Consider the following 17,520-nt stretch of genomic DNA (forward strand, 5'->3'; position numbering starts at 1 on the left):
AATGGATGGATGGAACAACTTCGAACCAATGCATGGGGTATCAAGTTCCTTGGAGAAGTTCAAGTACCTCAGAAAGAAAGGTATCAAATAAAGGCAATGAATTGTGGTCAAGTTTCTTTCTAACGCAATTTGATGTGTTGAAAGTTCACAATAACAACGTCGACATTTTACTCATTCAGAACCAGCATGGTCCCTCCTTTCTGCTCCGTACAGCTTTCGGTAATGGCATGACTTAAAAAGGTAAAAAGTCGGTCCTTCTCTTACATCATGGTATCAGCAGGGTATTATCCAAGCTTGTTCTTTCTTATAAAAGCGTTATTATGTCATTTTCAACAACATGCCAGAACATTGCATTGCTTGCTAGATTCTTTATTTCTTAATCATTCAAAATCATGGAGTTCACTTGCGCCGTTTCTGTTTTGACGACTTTTTAGTCTGGGATTGTGCCTTTGGTTGTTTCAGTACTTCCTTTGGTTCGCTCGTCCGTTCATCATTTTTGACAAAGTCAACAATGGACGAGGGAGATTGCGAAGAAATAGGGATGGCTGAGCCAAGAAGACCATCCAAATAGTCGAAATCTCCTGAGGGTTTTGCATCTTCCGATTTTGCGGACCTGATCGGGGATTGAGCCAACTCAAGTTTGGCTTCATGCCTTTCAGCCTCACGTTCTTCTATTCTCTTCTGAGCTTGATGCTTCATCTCTTCTAACTTCAACTTCATCCGTTTTTTTGTGTATTCGGCCTCATAAAGGGCTGCCTCGCATTTGTAATGAATTGAGGCCTCCAATGTACCTTCGGGATGATGTTCCAAGCATCTCAGGGCTTCCTGAAAAGAAAAATAATCGACTCTGATTCGTTTTAAAATTTTCATCATTCAATTTGAATCAAGTCAAAAACTATATATTTTTGACTTGATGCCAATCATAGTCTGCTCATTCCGTTATTTCCCATCAATTCCCTCCTGTCTGAAGAAATTCAATTTTTGATGCGTGTAGCCTGGCCAATTACCTGTAACGAAACGCTTTCAGCCTCAATCAGTTGGATGAAATCTTCCAATCCGAATCGATCCGCCTCATGAAGAAGTCTACCCAATTGTAAATGGCAAGTAGCGGCTTCAAAGAGAGAAATGCCTGCTTTAAAAGAAAAGAGAAACTTGTTAAGGACCTCCCATTGGAAACGCAGATCGAGTTGGGAACCCCCATAACTTGTCAAGAAGTTCTGGGATGCCCACAAAAACAATCAAGGGCACCCGAACTACCCTTATTCAATGGGCACTTGATTTTCTAAAGGTTGTCAACTTTCCACCTCGATTGGAGGGTCCGCAGCCTTTTTTTTCGCTCTCCAGCTCCCCAAAGGGTGCAATCCCAAAAAACCGATTATGAATAGATTTCAAAAATTGCGCAAGGAATTGGGCTCTTTTTCATCTCACCACGCCGTCGAGTAAGTCCCGGTTCCACAAGATCCATGACCTTGCGCACATCGTCCAGAAGGTCCTTCCGTCTCATGAATAGCTCCATCGGGATTTTGTCCGGCTCGAGCTCCATTCTGTCTCCCAATTCAATGTAGGCCGTGTTCATCGTGACCCTTCGGAGGAGACATCATAGGTAGTGAATCAAAATGGACCGCAATCATTTGTCAAATCCCAACATGGGGCAACACAAAGGCTCCGAAGCGTGGGATTGCTATTCTTGGCCGATCTCAAGGAAACTAACTTTCATAAAGATCTCTTTTCGAATGGATTTTGAAACGGCCAGTCCAGTTCAAAGTTTTGTTCTGGACATAGAATGAGATTCTTTTTGTAAGGGTCAGCATTTTTGTACGGCCTGCTTTGGTTTACCTGATAAGGGTGAGGATGTAGTGATTGGAATGGAACATTTTTGAGGCTTTTTCCAGTAGCTCTTCCCATAAATCCACTGCTTCAATCCGGGTTGCTTTAATCTTGTCCAAGAAATAATCCACCAACTTGTCCACGGCCTCACCATTGGTCTAATTCGGGGGCAAAACCTGCTCAAGTGATCTCTCGCACGTGTTTTATTGAAACATTTAAACAGTGGACCATGTCACGTAGAATTTCCAAATGATCGTTTCATTGCTACCTAACATCAGCTTTGAGCAAATTCAAAAGCGCATAATTGGATCAAAACGAGCCGCAAAAAAACCTACATATTTCGTTAACTTGGTTATTGCAATAAGCGATTGAAAACTAACAGCTGAGTTAATGGAGGGATCACTTGAGCAACCTTGAAGTAACAGAGATCGCAGGTCCAAGAACTTTTTGGGTCAAGTGGATGACTGGGAAGGATGACGCCAGTTTTGCAACGAAGGCAGGAAGTGGCACTCATGTACGACTCGTTTTCCGTCGGGTCATAGCATCGTGGGCATTTGCAATCAAAATACCAGCCACTCCTTAATTTTGCTCGTCTGAAACGAAGACCATATATGTTTGAAAGTACGTTTTAATGCAGATACTACGGACTTATTCGATTTTTTCAGTCTTGTTGAATTTTTGGGCTCCAATTAGTTCAGCAGGTTTGCAAAAGGTATTTTATAAAGGTATTTCATTGGAAACAACACATGAATGAGAGAGCCCTCGTATTTGGAGAGGTTAGAAAGGTTGGGATTGTACAGTACTCAGAGAAGGTACGAAAGGTAACTGATACTGTACGTTTTCAAAAGTATTCATGAGCTTTGTCCCAACCCAGGATTTAGGGTCACTTGTAGTGACCGTAAGGGCTTAACTTGCGTTTTGAGAGCATGTCGAGAATGCAGGTTAGTTAGAACAATCCAGTCCAACTCTCTTCTTTCTTGGGCTCCTTCATTGTTCAATTTGCTGCCCTCAAATATTCGTAGGGCAGAAAATTGGTATCAAATGATCATGATATGGAATGCAGCTCTTCTAAGGAAAAATGAAATGTACGGCGTTCTATTTATCTGGCATTGTTCCTTCAAGATTGTCCTTCTTGTGCGGTGGCCAGTTCTTTGGACTTGGCTGTCAATTCCCTGATTTTTCCATTTTGAAGCATTTTATCAATTATTTGCATTTTTTTTTGGTTTTTAAGCTTTTTTGCATGTTTAGGCTTTAGAACGTATTGTTTCCACTTTTAGCACCTTTTTCAAACGAATTTTTCTTTCATGGTAATAAGTAGTGCTGGGTCGAGTCCGGACTCGAGTCTCAGTGCACTCGAGTCTTTTATTCGATTTTGGAGAAATTGGTCGGACTCGTTAAACAAGTTAGTAATTTTATCCTAGAATTTCGCAAGATGAGTGTTTTTGCTAAAACTAACTGTAGGAAAAGACTCGAGTCCGGACTCGGCGAGTCCTGCAAAACGTCAAAACATCAGAGAACTCGTACCAGTCCGACTTTTGCTGGACTCACCACAGCAATAGTAATAACATACCAAGGAGAGCTTAACAGTTGAGCCTTTCAAAATATTCTTATAAAGTAAGGAAAGACTGATAATGGTGTTCAAAGCGAGATGACATTGGGGAAGTTATTAGTCATTTTTCCCGGCCATTTTTTTAATATGATTTAAGTCGAAAAGCTAATGAGGACTTTGCATGCGATATTACAAAGACAAAGATTTTGGTTTCAAACACAAATACATATATTGCTTTGATTACAATTCATTAGATAGCACATACTGCAAAAAAAAAACATGGCAAAAATCATAAGAAAACAAAGTAAAGAATTGATCAAGTTCAATGCTTTAAATTTTCCTGTTTTGCACTTTTCGTTGGACCCTATGGCAGCACTTTTGAACATGACACACCCTTTTGGTTTCCCAACCCAATTAGGTATGTTGTGTATATCAATGACATTTTTTTTTATCTCTTAGAAACAGACAATAGAGTATACATGCCTTTAATGCCAAGAAATCTAAGAAATTCCAAGAGATTTGCTTTCTTAATTAACAAATGGAAGAAACCTGACAACGCAGGAAGATAAATCTATTTGATGTTAGTTATGTCAAGCTCTGTCTTTTCGAGATTTCTGCATTAACATGTTCTTTTGAGCACAGCATCGCCATTTGTTAACAATGAAACATCAGTTTCCACCTCATACCATATTTCGTAACTTTATGCTTTTGAACCTCAAGTCAATTACCCATGTACAGAGAACAAGTTGGACAACTCATGTCATTTCACATGTCCATTGCGGGCTTCTTCATCCATCAGACACTTCATAATTCATCCTGAATACTGAATAAAACTTGCGGTACAACCATACCACAACCATACAGGTCCTTTCCCCAGAAACCCTCCCGATGAGTTGTACCTTACCTCATGTTGGTGGTCTCCAAGGAGCTGACATATTGCTTGGTAATCTCGTCTCCCTGATAAATGAAGGTGGTCGCCCGGCACTCGTTGGTGTAATCCGGAAGAATGATGGTTTTGGAATTGCTGATACATCCGTGAGAAATCAAGGCTGTCACGGGGTACAACGCATGTCCAGGGTTTTGGTTGGCGGATGAGCGCTCTTGAGAGGAGGAATGAATCTTGACGGAATTCACGTCAATCACGCCAAGAACGTGGAAGATCTCCTCTTCAGTGAACTTGGAGGCCAATCCACAAGTGTTTCGGAGGAAATCCACCACATGCTCTTGGTAGAGTTGCCAAGTGTCTTCCTTTTTATGCTCGCTTAAGTGGTCCTCCATTCGGAGGATTATGTCGTACTTTCGAGGATCCTTTAGCTTGTTGAGAAGGAGACGGAGGACGGTGATGTTCCAGTACTTGGGATTGGCTTGCTCGTAATCGCTCAAGAGGATCTTATCGGCAATCCCGGTGAATATTTCACACTCATTCCCACTGTGGTCCTCGCCCAAGCTGCACATCTCTTCACACATGGGAAATTGGCACTTGGGACACAAATAAGAACCATCTACCTAAAAGTAAAAAAAGGCAGAGGATCAAGAATTAGTGACAACAACAGAGATGCAAGTGCACAGTTATCACGATTACACCACAGGATTAGCTCAACTAGTTATTTAATCCCAACCTCCGCTGTAATCTATGTGAAGAGTAAGGATACTAGTTTGACGTACCTATTTGGTGAATGCTCAGTTATTTTAAACGTGGTTATAACCGAACCGTTCCAGAACATGAAACACACACCTGAACGAGCCCAATTCCCACTCAAAAGCCACTTTCAGTTTGGCCCAATGTACTAAATCAAATGAAAAGCGAGCAGGTGTTCTACTGTGCTAAGGCTTTTAAGTCACCATGTCACTAAATCGTTGAGTGAGAACGAATGCATCTTGTTTGTGTATATTGTGTAGTTTTTGAAATGCTTTTATAAACAATTGGTTTGATTTTTGTCGTTGACAATGCATTTCAAATTCAGAAAGGAACTAGTTGCGCCATTGACCAAGGTGTGCTTATTAGCGCATGTAATCAGAACATTTTTGGGTGTATTTTAAGACCTTTAACTATTGCTTTGGTTTCTCAGGGGCTTTTCCAACCGCTACAAGCAATGCAAACCCAGGGTACTATTAGGATGAAAGATTATAATTCGTCACTCACTCATTCTTCTACACCATTTCTATTCACCTCATTCATCCTAACCTGAAAACACGACATAATGCATCGTATTTTAGATTTGAAACGCAAGTCCATCAAGACAGGAAAAAACATGATTAAGAAAAACTGATGAGTTTTACGAGCGTTCAAGCATTCCTTATGAGCACTAACATGATTGATAACCACTAGTTCATATTTTAGAGATTCTTTTGCTGCATAGTCAGTGGTGATAAGTAAGTACAAACCGAAAATACTCAAGTTTTGGTGGTGAGAGATTGGAATGATATTTTCGTAACCAAACGAAATATTTCATGAGTTATCGAAAACGGGCAGAGCATTCACCAAAAATAGAACAGATAGTGTTCAAATGTTATAATCTTTTGTGTTAGTGTGTACAAAAAGTTTAAATTACTAGCTGACAGAAAACTGGCTCTTTTGGAAAATTTTCAACCAATTGAATCAGTTCACTGTAGAGGTAATCGAGACATCTCTGGATGTAACTTTGCACCATGACCTTTTCGTTTCGTTTCCTCACAATGTTTCCCTAACCTGATTAAAAATCATGTCAAATATCAAGGTGATTGAAGAAAAGTACCCAATCAGATATTTAAATGCAACAGTATCTTAACTGCTTGACGTTTTTGACTTCCTGAAACATTTAAGCCAATATCTAAAGGGGCTCATAACAATTGCCCAGGAATGGCTCCAGTTACACTGTTTCATGCTTTCTAATGAGTTGCAGTCTAAATCCACAATAAACTCAGTATTACCCTTTCTTTACAATGACCAAAAATTATCGCCATTTATGTCGATCTTGTCAAATTTGGCCCTTTGGAGAAACATTCGAGGTTAGGTCCCAATCAAGGATAGGTGTAAGAATGTTTGAAGAGCCCACGGATGTTAAGAGATTCAATTTTCGTCCACTGAAATTCATCGGCTTCTTTGCCAATATCGGTCTAATTTCCGCCATTCATGTTCCAGCTGAATTTGGAGCCAATTTGTAAATAACCCCTGCAACATAATCACAACTATTCATTAAGCCAAATGTACTATATTGATATTGGTAAAGATGCCCCTGAAGCAATTTTAGTGGTCAAAATCGAGTCTCTCAACATATGAGATTCATACGGTCATGTCAGTCCTAAACATCACCTTTCATGTTTCAAAAATTTCTTAGCCCGGACTTGCAAAAACGTTTATTGTACAACCAAGGTTGAGGTAACATGCCAAATGGCACTTCCGGTTAACATTTCAAACTCAACTTTCGTCCCACGTCCATACAAAACGTATAGCATATAGCAGTACCACAACTTCTGGCGATTCCTTCAAAGTTAACGTGTATCTCAAGAAAAGTCAACACAACCCGTGAACTGGAACATTTTAGCATATTTATCTCCTTGAAGAGCAAAACTCCTTGGCAACTCGTAATGTATTCTCCTGCTTTTGAAGTCGTTCGAAACCCCTTGAATTTCATCACGTGGCCTCAAAAACGTGAACCTCGGGTTCCAGCTTCTCGGAGATAATTATAGCACGAGAAAGAGACATCCCATTCTCTCATCATGCCTTATGATTTTGGACACTGCTTTCAACGTCCAAGGATGGTGATGTTTTTCCTTATTTCCACAAAAAGGAACCTTCAGAGCGGCTGTGCTTTGAGAGCACACGTTGTAATCCTCTTTGATCACGGTAAGCAATAATGAAAGTGAGACGATCTCACCTTTCTCATGCATTCCAGACACGATGGTTTGGAGTGATGGTTTGGTCCCATGGCTAAGGGATCTTCGCGGAAGATTAGTTCACCAGCTTCGATGTCACGTGCGGCAACCATGTACCTAAATAAAGCAAGAGCAAATGATAATATTGGTCCACATGTTTCAGCACTCTTCTTTTTGAGGGTAGGTCATTGAGTTCTGAGAGAGAGAGAGAGAGGGAGAGCAAGATCATATCTCTTAATTGACGAATTGTTCATGATGGGTGCTCAGGGAGGAATTGTTACCTCCAAAATGTTCTTCTCTTAAGCCAGTAATGGAAGTCATTCATGGAACTGGGGAAAAACGTTTTTGGTGAATTTAAAGGAAACTCATGAATGCGATTGATATTTTCGCGCTCTTATAACCGTAAATTCAGATGTCTTTTAAACTACTACACATTTCGTAAATCTTTTAATTTGATAATGAGTAGAGACCACGAAACTGCTAAAGTTTTTGAGGTGATATATTTTGCTATTGAATAAGATTTACTCCAAAAAAGGAAAAAAAATCTTGAAGTGTTAGGAAAACAGGCAAAAATGTTTAAGAGAAATTTGAAAGATATGATTAAGAACTATCCTCGATTGTTATTTTTAGATTTTTGCCAAGAATGTCAAATATCAGGCATGAAAAACTAACCTCTGTCCCTTTTTATGATTGATATTTCAATTGAGCCAAAAAAGCGCTATTTGGGTTGAAAAGAGGCTTTATTATCTGGATTACTTTACGCATGTTTGTACCGATACAGAACACGCGTCATTCTGTGTCACTAAATCTCAAATTAGTTGTTATAAACTATCCTTAAGCCATTATCTCGACTTCTTAAAGTATTTTCTCAAATTTTTCAAATACCATGGACCATGTATACTCTTTTATTACTATTTCTCAGGACTTATGAACCGCTATTGGAAATGTTAAGTACGTTTTCTCACTTGACCGTTTGCTTTGAATGATAGATTGGTAATGATAGAGGATTTTTTTTTCATTTTGCTCCTCCATTGGCTTAGTAAACATCTTGCTGATTGAACATCGCCAAGATTTGGATAAATGCAATGCTGAATCCAAAACTATTGATATAAATTACATCAATGCAATTGATCTAGTTATTTCTTTCAAATAGCTAAGATTACTCCTTTAAGTATTACGATGCAAGCATAATGCCAAGATGCATTAGTCATATTCTTTGGTGCAAAACTTCGACATAAATATGTCAAAATATTTGATTATTTGCAACCAAAACCGTTAGTTTTGGGAAAAATACTTGGATATAAAAAAATGCTCCAAAATGACAAAATGAGTCATAATACGTAAGAAAGTTTTTAACGACAAAGTCTCAAAACATTTTGAATGAGTGTTAACAGTACGCATCAGCGTACCTTCAAGCGAAATTATCTGAAAATCTTTAGTTTAGCCAAAGTCCAGTCTGAAGCCCAAATTTACAACTAAAAAACTTCAAAAGTAAGGGCTTCAAGTGCAAAAAGTTAGATTTGAGCAAGAGGCAACCCTGATTTGAGAATAATATCAGCAAAAGGCCTGCTTTTCAAAGTTCGTACCTCGGAGTTAGAGTTTTGGGCGTTAGCTTGTATGTAAATATATTGGTCAAAGTGCTGAGCAGATGCTCATTCTGAGTAACGTCCAAGCCTTAATCAAGGGGTGCGAGTGTTTTAAAAGAACTCGCCTAAGCTAAATCAACACTGTGTCATGATAAATATACTAAAGACTTAAAGTCAACGGTTCAGTGGACCAAACTGTAGCGCGAGATGATCACTTCGTTAATCGAATATGTAAACAAAACTTCGCAACAGATTCACGAAACAGTTATGCCGTTGATAACCGCTTAAAAATACTAAGGTAACATGGTTGAAGGCAAACGCTTTCAGCATTAGGGTATCAAAACAAGATATTGTCTGAAACAGAAAAGCTCCGTTTAGTTACATTTTTTTCGAGGTAGTAGCTGGTTCATTGTGATCTCATGAATTTGCCATCATAACCCTGACATTAAATCCATGAGCATTATTCTTGCGTTGAAACCTGAATTGCGTTTTTTAGCTTATATCTGGAAGGTAACGTTTGGACTTTATACACTACACTCATACCTCTGAAGTGGTGGGTAAATTTTCGTACTGGGTAAAATCCACATGCTAACGCCAAGGCCAGAGATTAATAAAACGTGTCTCTGCTCTATGATATAGAAAACTTCTTGGCGGTGTTTAGATTATAGCTCAAGTTGTCTCCTTAACGGCTTAAAGGGATGAACTTTCAGTTATTCCCAAAGGAGCAGCCACATCCTTTAATTGGGACAATCATCATCAGCTGACAAGCCGAGCAAGAGAGCTGCCATCTGACCTTTTGACAAAGAAACAATGTTCTAGCTTCGCAACACTGAGAGCGTCGCAATTAGTCGATCAAGTTTTGTCAAGCGGTTCGAAAATAAATGTCCAAGCTTTAAGCTTTTTGTTGGTTGATCCATCCATGGGATGCATCAAAAGGTGAACGAATAATCACAGAAGGGAGCTAGCCGGCTCAGCGAACCGGGCAATCAATCTAATACTGTTCCTAAATATAAACTATGCTTCAAGACCTTCACCATATTCCACTAGCACTTTTGTACAGCCTTCAATGAAAAACAAACATTAAAAACCCTTCCACGTTAAGCCACACTAAGTCTAACAGAATGGGAGAGAATAATGGCCTATAGCTGAAGTACTCGTCTTGTAATAGACTTGTGTCTGGAAGGAGCACATAATCCATACCTTCCGACATCTTTCCGGTATTTGATCACGAATGGAAAGGTCTTGGACTGGCGTTCCACTTTGCCGTCATGATTTGCTTCGTCCTCGTCCTCATCGCTTGGTCTTTGATGAAGGCCCTTGTGCTCATTGGAACAATAATGCACTTCGGGGAACTCTGAGCACTGCAAGAGGCCTGGTTGATTGCAAATGAAACATTGAATAACCTCATCCCCGTCCTCAAAGTCCTGGATCCGTCCAGAGCTCTCAGGCGCGCTGGAACTATTTTCTTTGATGTGAATACGCATTTTGGGAGAACTAAATGTTTGATTTGATGGATAATTGAAGCTGAACACACGATTGTCTTGACCTAAACTCTCAAAAGGCGCACATGCGTTCAATTTAGAAACAGGAGATTTGGAAGAGTGCCAAATTCGAGAAAGCTGGAATAGGAGTTTTAACGAGAGTCCAGCTTGGAAAGCTTTCCTTTGAAGACAGTAATGGATCAAATGCTTTGGCTCAGAAAAAATATCGAAAAAATATAAGATGGTTTTTGCATTAAAACAGCACTTTTAAATGTGTCTTTGGTTCCCATCAGATATGGTTTAAATGCTGGCTTTATGCATAAAAATACTTTGTCTGCTGACCCACCAAAGGTCCCTGCAAACCTTTTTTCGAGCCCAACATCTTCAGCCAATTTCTGTGCGGAAAAGTATTCGATGAGATCCCTGGATCGTAAAAACCGTTCTCCTACCGTTCTGCTCTCTCTTGAATCAAAATTCAAACCTCGAAATTACTAGCTATAAAAGGCAATGTTGACTCAAGGACTTCAGATTGTTCATTTATACAGAGTTTCACCAACATTTACTTGAACATATTGAAGCTATAGATGGAAAAGTTGAGGGGTTGAATTATTGATTGACCACTTACTTACATTTTGAATGAATTAACCTTTTTTTAGAACTTCATTCAGTGTCAAAACACTTTGACATTGTTGAATCATCAGGTAAGCGCCGTAAGACAACATCAAATTCCTCATCGTTCAGTCTTTTCTATATTTGATCACGAAGAGTACCAATAAAGGCAACATTGAGCGCAAGATAACTACTAGCCCATCAATGTTTACTGCCATTTTATATTTTATACACCTTAAGCGTTTAAAAATTGATTTCGGATGTGTGATTTTACTTTTAGACCTTGACAGACCCTGAGGCTTTTTTTTGCAAGAAAAGGGCATTATAAGGAAATCAAATATTCATGTCCTGTCATTTGCCAATACAAAATCGTAAAGAAGGGCACAAATGAAATCCGGGACCCAAAGGAACTACATGGCATATTCTTGATTATATTCATGTGTGCTTCAAAAAGTGTAAATATGCTTCGAACCCCATTTCAAAGACTTACAACGATATTTTTGTTTGTTCCCTCACCTAGTTGGATCTAAGAGGGCAAGTCAAGGTAAGACAACCAGACCCTCGATTGGGGGAAGAACCTGGTTTTGGTATAAAGCTACCAGACTGTGGAATGCTCCACTCCAAGAATTAAGACAAGCCGGAACCAAAAACTCGTGTAAGCAACAAGTAAAGATATTTGTCCAAAACTTACCCAACTAACAGACTAAGAATGGAACTGAACAGACATTTGAAACCAAAAGTCACTCCAGGTATATCAAAATAATCCTGTCTCCTCCTCCTTGAGTGTTTAGACTTAAGAAAATGTGAGCAATACCTATTTTCCGTACGGCTATTAGCCAATCTCAGTAAAAGGCACATAGGGCGGCTGTGCACAAAACAAATCTCTACGTCAATGAGCTTATTATTAGCTTTGATCATGAAATTGAAATTTTATAAGCCATTGTGAGGATGTATGGCGATCGCACATAAACGAAGCGGCCTAAATATTTCAAATTTATTTTTAAAGTGCTCTTACCCAAAAAGCACCGCATGAAACAGTACCAAACTTGAGGCCAAATAGAACCGACCATCGTCAACATATCAGCCACATTTTTGTACTAAAGGGCCCTCTCTTTTTTTTAATTTGTTGATAATCTCGATTTGGAACTACGGGTAGAACAGCCGGTCTCATCTGAGTTATTGGACTATGCTTTCCAGGTCGTTCTTGCTCTTTTTGGTTGACTTTTTCTAATCGTGGAGAGAAGGCTCTTGCGGAAGATTTGAAACTGGTTGCAGAGACCATGAATGTGAAAAACCAATCCTATAGGCCAAGGACATTTAATGTGGGCTACTCTGTATATCCAATATCACCACCATTCCCCATGTGATTTAAAGGAAATTCAAGGTAAAATGTAGTGCGGATCCTGATTTTCGACATTTTGTCGAGGGAATAATTTGGACAAACATCACAGCCAACTCGCACAGTAATTAAACGGATCAAAGTGTTTTGATCCATTGAATTGTCAAATATACTTTGAGTTGTGCTATAATACTAAAAAATGGCATTTTTGTGTATGTCTGTCGCTACTAATATCGATATCAGAATACGGTTTGATTCAACAAACCAGCTAAGTGAAATAAATGTCAAATTCAGTCAATTCCTGGTGTTGTACTTCACATGGCTAATTGGCCTTCAATATGGTCTCTTGACGATCGTTGAAGCTCTGGCTCTGGCTTGCATTGAGGATTTTTCCTCGGGATAGGTGGCCCACTAATTGCTACTGGCGAGCTTGAGTGAGTTCCAATTTGGATTGAGATGGTTTGGTTGGTCAATTGGCTCAATGACGTCCTGCCACAAAAGATTAAGCCGTTCCAAATCGGGCAATGACGGACGGGGTCCAGAAGTATTTGGTCCAGAAAGGGACCATTTTATCCTCATAGAACTTCAGGTTTTTTACGTGGGAATGTGAGAGAGCACCACATTGCTTCCAGACATGGTTTCTAGCGGGATAAGCGGCCTTAACCATTGCATAATTGTAAACTGGAACACCTTAAACTGTATACTGCCTGGGTGCTGATTTTCTCCCTCAATTGAAAGAAGGACGACGGCATTTTCTTTCAGTTAAAACCAAGGGCACATTTGACCAGGGCTTGAACCGTTATTTTTGCAGAAAAAGATGGCCTAAAACTGCAAAAAAACCGTTTTATACGACTTTTTAACGTTTAGTAAATATGAAGTGAAACAAATGACGAAAACGTGAGGGTAACAAGGTACAAGGATATAAGGATTAGAAGAATAAGGGTTGTTTGGTTTTATTTTTTCTAAACATTTTGACAAACAATTTTTCACCTTACATTTCATGGTTTGAAAAAAGCTCACAAAAGGAAAATCAGAGCTACATTTTGAGGCTAAATTACGGGTTTCTGTCATGCAACTAGTCACAGAAAGTATGTTTTGATAACCCTAATCGCAGCCACCCGTGATTATTTGTGTGATCCCATCAGTAACAAAATTAGTCACTGGATTAGAGAACGAACTTTAAAAGAAATCGGAGAGGAAACCATGAATTTTTGTTTTCTTTCCCTCGTAAAAAGAGGAAATTAGCGGTACCGGGAGGGCTAAAATAGCCGTTCTGTTATCGATACCGTTACTTTTGCAATAAAGTAACGTGTTACCGGTAGCGTTACTCAAAAAGTAACACGTTACTTGTAACGGCGTTACTCAAACCCCAACAACGACCATGACTCGTTGTGGGCGGGTGGTCCTTTGAGATCACTCTGTTGCTTGGCCAATCAGCAACAGTTACTCCTCTTGTAATCATGGTCAACAGTGATGACTTTTTCATGTATAAAAACCTTCTCAAAATTCAAATTCCTTCTCATGCAAGGGAGGATGAAATTACTTGTGAACAACATCTAAAAGTGTGTGGATTTTCATCTGAATGGCATTTGGCCGAGATTATCATTAATGGCCTCCTGGATGGAGGTCTGCCTCGATACCCCAAGCACATTGTAGTCGAATTTGATCTTGACGTCGTTGAGGAATGGGGCTTGCCTCTTCTTGGTGCGGCCACCGGACGTAGAGCAATGACAATGTCCCACGCCAACAATCCTTGGTCCTTTGGCTTTTCTCTTCTTGCTCACTGATATCTGGTTAAAAAATGCGTCCAACCCATCAAATTATGGCTATATCCTACGGGCACCCTGCCATTTTTTTATTTCGATATACTGGGTTTGCCATGAGTCCTCGGACCCGTTTTTGGGACGTTGTAGCTCAGTGACTAAGAAAGGTGTTTAAATACAATTATTTCTAGGGTTTTCTTGGCATATCTAGCTAAATCTTTCGTCTCAAGAGCTGATTTCAGTTTTGACTTGTTGGGTTTGAAAACAACAATGGAAAGAATCCGCGAAAAAAAAAAATGTGGATCGAGGCTGGCGACAGCGCCAGGCCGTGGTGACCAAATCCAGTATAGCCAGGAGTACCGTTCACAGGGTCAAGAACACGTATAATGCCACTGGCAACTTCACTGATTGCCCAAAATGAAGGATAAAAAACCAAAAGATTTCGCCTTCCACTGATCTGCATTAACCTGGATGGCACTCAGCATAGCCGGATTATTGATGCAAAGGCACAGGAACCTGGGTGTAGCAGCAAGGTGGTGCTCCGTGTCGCACTTCTGACGTCACTCAGAAAGATCTGGAGTTGAAACTGAGCTCCAATAGATTGTGGCCCAAGGAGTTTTGGCCCCCTCATGCCCAAACCTGAATCCATTTGATTCCTTCATTTGGACGCATATTGAGGAGAAGGCCTTCAGAGTCTTCCATCCGAAGGTAGATTCCCTCATCATGGCCGTGAATGTCAAGAGGGCCGCCATGTCTGACATGGCAATCATAAAGGCGTTCAAATCCTTTTGGAGGCGGTTGGACGTGTTCATTGCTGCCAATGGGGGGGGTGTTAAAAAAGTGAACTAATTTAAATTGTCTACTTGTCTTCTTATTTTAATATCATTTTAACCTTTGAACCCTTTTCTCCTAGTAGGCCTTGTTGAAGTTGTCCGACGAATTATTGCACACCCGGGACTGCTTCGAGACAAAATTGAAAACCAGTCATTTCCTTTTGCTCATCAGGTTGAAAAGTGCCCGTTTGTAGGAGTACACCTTCATTTTGCCACATTTCTCTTAAATTCCTCCGTGTCGTGTTCAGATTACATTATGATAATGACTACGAGCTAATTGATGAGCGTTGTATATTCAGTCACTAAGTGTTTGATTATATGCAAGTGTATATGGAATGACGAGTGCCTAAAAGGCACTTTTTACTGTTTCGCTATTTTCCTCTTTCTTCTACGCAAATCTCCTCATGTGTTGCAAGCGCCGAATGATATGGCCATGAAAAGGTCAAACTTATATTAGAATCAAAATCCGGTTCAAAAATGCTTTGATGTTCGCTTTCAACTTGAATGGCATTTGGCTAAGAATGTTAATTCAAGCACAATTTAGTGTTAGAACGAGTTAGAAAACTCGTTAATCCTAGACGAGATGGTTTCAGGCACCAAACATATGCACAAGGAGGATCAGTCAGTTTGGCTTAAACCTTGGGTGGTTCCTGACTCGGGCCCGAATGCACTCAAATCTTTGAATCGAATTTGAAGAAATTGACCGGACTTAACTAATATACCGTACGTAAAAAATGACTCATTGGATTTCTTCTGAAAATCGGTCACATTCTGTCACAAACTAAACTTAGGTTATACTGGCCTTAGAAAGGTGATGGCGTTAGCAATGTACCTTAAGCGAAAACAAGATATATTTTTTCATTGGTCTTGAGTCCAAACTTGACGAGTCCTCCAAAATGTAGCCGCCCCAGCAATTGCCAAAGTAAGCTAGATCTTAATTTCGGTACAGACATCGTTTCAATTCTTACTAGTTTTGATAAAGAAAAGGCATGTTGATAAGTCACCATCTTAATCTTTCACTTTAATAGTACCGGGGATCACTTTCCTTATAGCGGTTACTAAAGCCCTTGAAAATCAGACGAAAAAATTCGAAGCTTGATTGCCTGCAAGTTGATTGTTTTAGGTGCACTCAATTTCTGATAATTTGAAGGAGAAGAAATCAGTTTAGGTTTGGTCGGAAAGTAGATCTATACAAGTAGGTTAGATTACTCATGAACCACTGGAATATAGATGGGGATGCTTGGGTCGAGAATTGTCATTAAAACTCGAGTATACGCATTACTTTTTTTCATGTGAGATTTATCCCAGGCCATTGCAATTTCAAATTTCAACACAACCGAATATATAACTCGCACAGAATAAATGGGTTAGTCCTCTTGCGTTACTTGACTACCAGAAGAGGTCTATTAAATCCTTTACATATGTACTCTTTTATTTACTATGCTTTGTAGTGAGCTGTGAGAGGGCATAACTTTTGAACTAGTCGTTCAGTTGAGCTGAAATTTGAAATGCAGAATTACAATGGCTCGGAACCAGTGTTGCTTGAAGGAAAATGCAATGCGTTCACTTGCTTCCAAATTGTTATTCTACAATGTGGATTTCATAAGGTGTTACGGAATGCTTTGTGCTCTGATTCGGATGACTCTATGGTTGAAACATTTGCACTTAAAATAGGTGCCCCCAATTGCCAACAGCATTCTTTTTGCAAAAAACACAATTACGACACTTTTTGAATAACAACTTTCGATGGCTGGAAGCCAAACGTGAGCAAGTCATTACTCTTCCTCATGCTGGGCTCTCAAGGCTATAAATACTTATATTAAACTTATCAGAACTTAAATGGTTTCTTCATCAAACAAACAATTGACCGGAATGAAAGGATAACAGCAACTCAACCAACCAAAAATCGCTCTGTCCTGGCCAGCAAGGCCATTTGGGACCAAATTTGTTAAAAGTCAGTCAACTGAGCTTGCCTGTTTTAAGGCTGGCCGTTGATGTTTTCAGTATCTTTTTACAAACCGAGAGCGGGGAACTTGCCTAATATTCTTGTTACTGAAAAGGAGTTCATTGAAGAGCCCAAATCCAGAGCCTGATGTATCTAGAGCAAAACTCTAAGAGGCAATTCATGATTTTGTTTATAACACCTTCAGGGTGAAACCTAACACCTCCATCCATATTCCAGTGGTTCATGGTTTACTACATGTATATATTAGTTCATTCTAAAACCCAATCACTCGAAGGCTATCAATCAAGCCAATTGGCCTTGCAGAAGGTTGACTAAAAAACTCTAACTCTCTTTGAAATAAAATGTTCGTATAAAGTACGGTATGGAGATGTTGGTGCAAACGAACCTGTTTTTTAACAAACTCAATATCGACTTTTTTGCTCCCTAAATATTGACTAAACGCAAGGATACAAGATTATCAGAAAATATCCGCTTTACTATTCACCATTTCGCAGCATTGCGAAAACCAGCTTGTACTTCTTAACATTCAGTTAGCTAAAGGAAAGAATAAGGAATCACTCCGAAAGATGTTGGGATTCAAAATGGAAATATTGGCCATTGATCCTTGATAAGAACACTTGTCTCTTTATCGACCTTTTGCATCAAGACTTCAATGTCTCTGCATCTCTAGATTAAAAAAATCAAGATGAAGAATAGAACTTGCATTGCCAAA

The 17,520-nt window shown here is 39.5% G+C and overlaps 1 protein-coding gene across 3 annotated transcripts; it reads right to left on the bottom strand.

Moving 5' to 3' along the window:
- Positions 1 to 348: 348 nt before the first annotated feature.
- LOC131889058 (SET domain-containing protein SmydA-8-like) lies at positions 349 to 10,439 on the bottom strand. 3 transcript variants are annotated; one of them, XM_059238052.1, is made up of 8 exons: positions 10,018 to 10,439; positions 7,234 to 7,348; positions 4,281 to 4,882; positions 2,240 to 2,420; positions 1,837 to 1,985; positions 1,429 to 1,583; positions 1,008 to 1,129; positions 349 to 825 (listed from the first exon to the last, which is right to left on the bottom strand). In XM_059238052.1, exons 1-8 carry the CDS (start codon positions 10,299 to 10,301, stop codon positions 400 to 402), a joined length of 2,034 nt encoding a protein of 677 aa, XP_059094035.1. In that variant the 5' UTR covers positions 10,302 to 10,439; the 3' UTR covers positions 349 to 399. The 3 variants fall into 3 exon arrangements, with proteins under 3 accessions (XP_059094035.1, XP_059094037.1, XP_059094036.1); XM_059238054.1 differs by having other exon boundaries at positions 4,281 to 4,878; positions 10,018 to 10,156; XM_059238053.1 differs by lacking the exon at positions 10,018 to 10,439 and adding an exon at positions 9,361 to 9,419.
- Between the last annotated feature and the right edge of the window lie 7,081 nt (positions 10,440 to 17,520).

The sequence above is a fragment of the Tigriopus californicus genome, chromosome 10, assembly GCF_007210705.1.
Source record: "Tigriopus californicus strain San Diego chromosome 10, Tcal_SD_v2.1, whole genome shotgun sequence".
NCBI lineage: Eukaryota > Metazoa > Arthropoda > Copepoda > Harpacticoida > Harpacticidae > Tigriopus > Tigriopus californicus.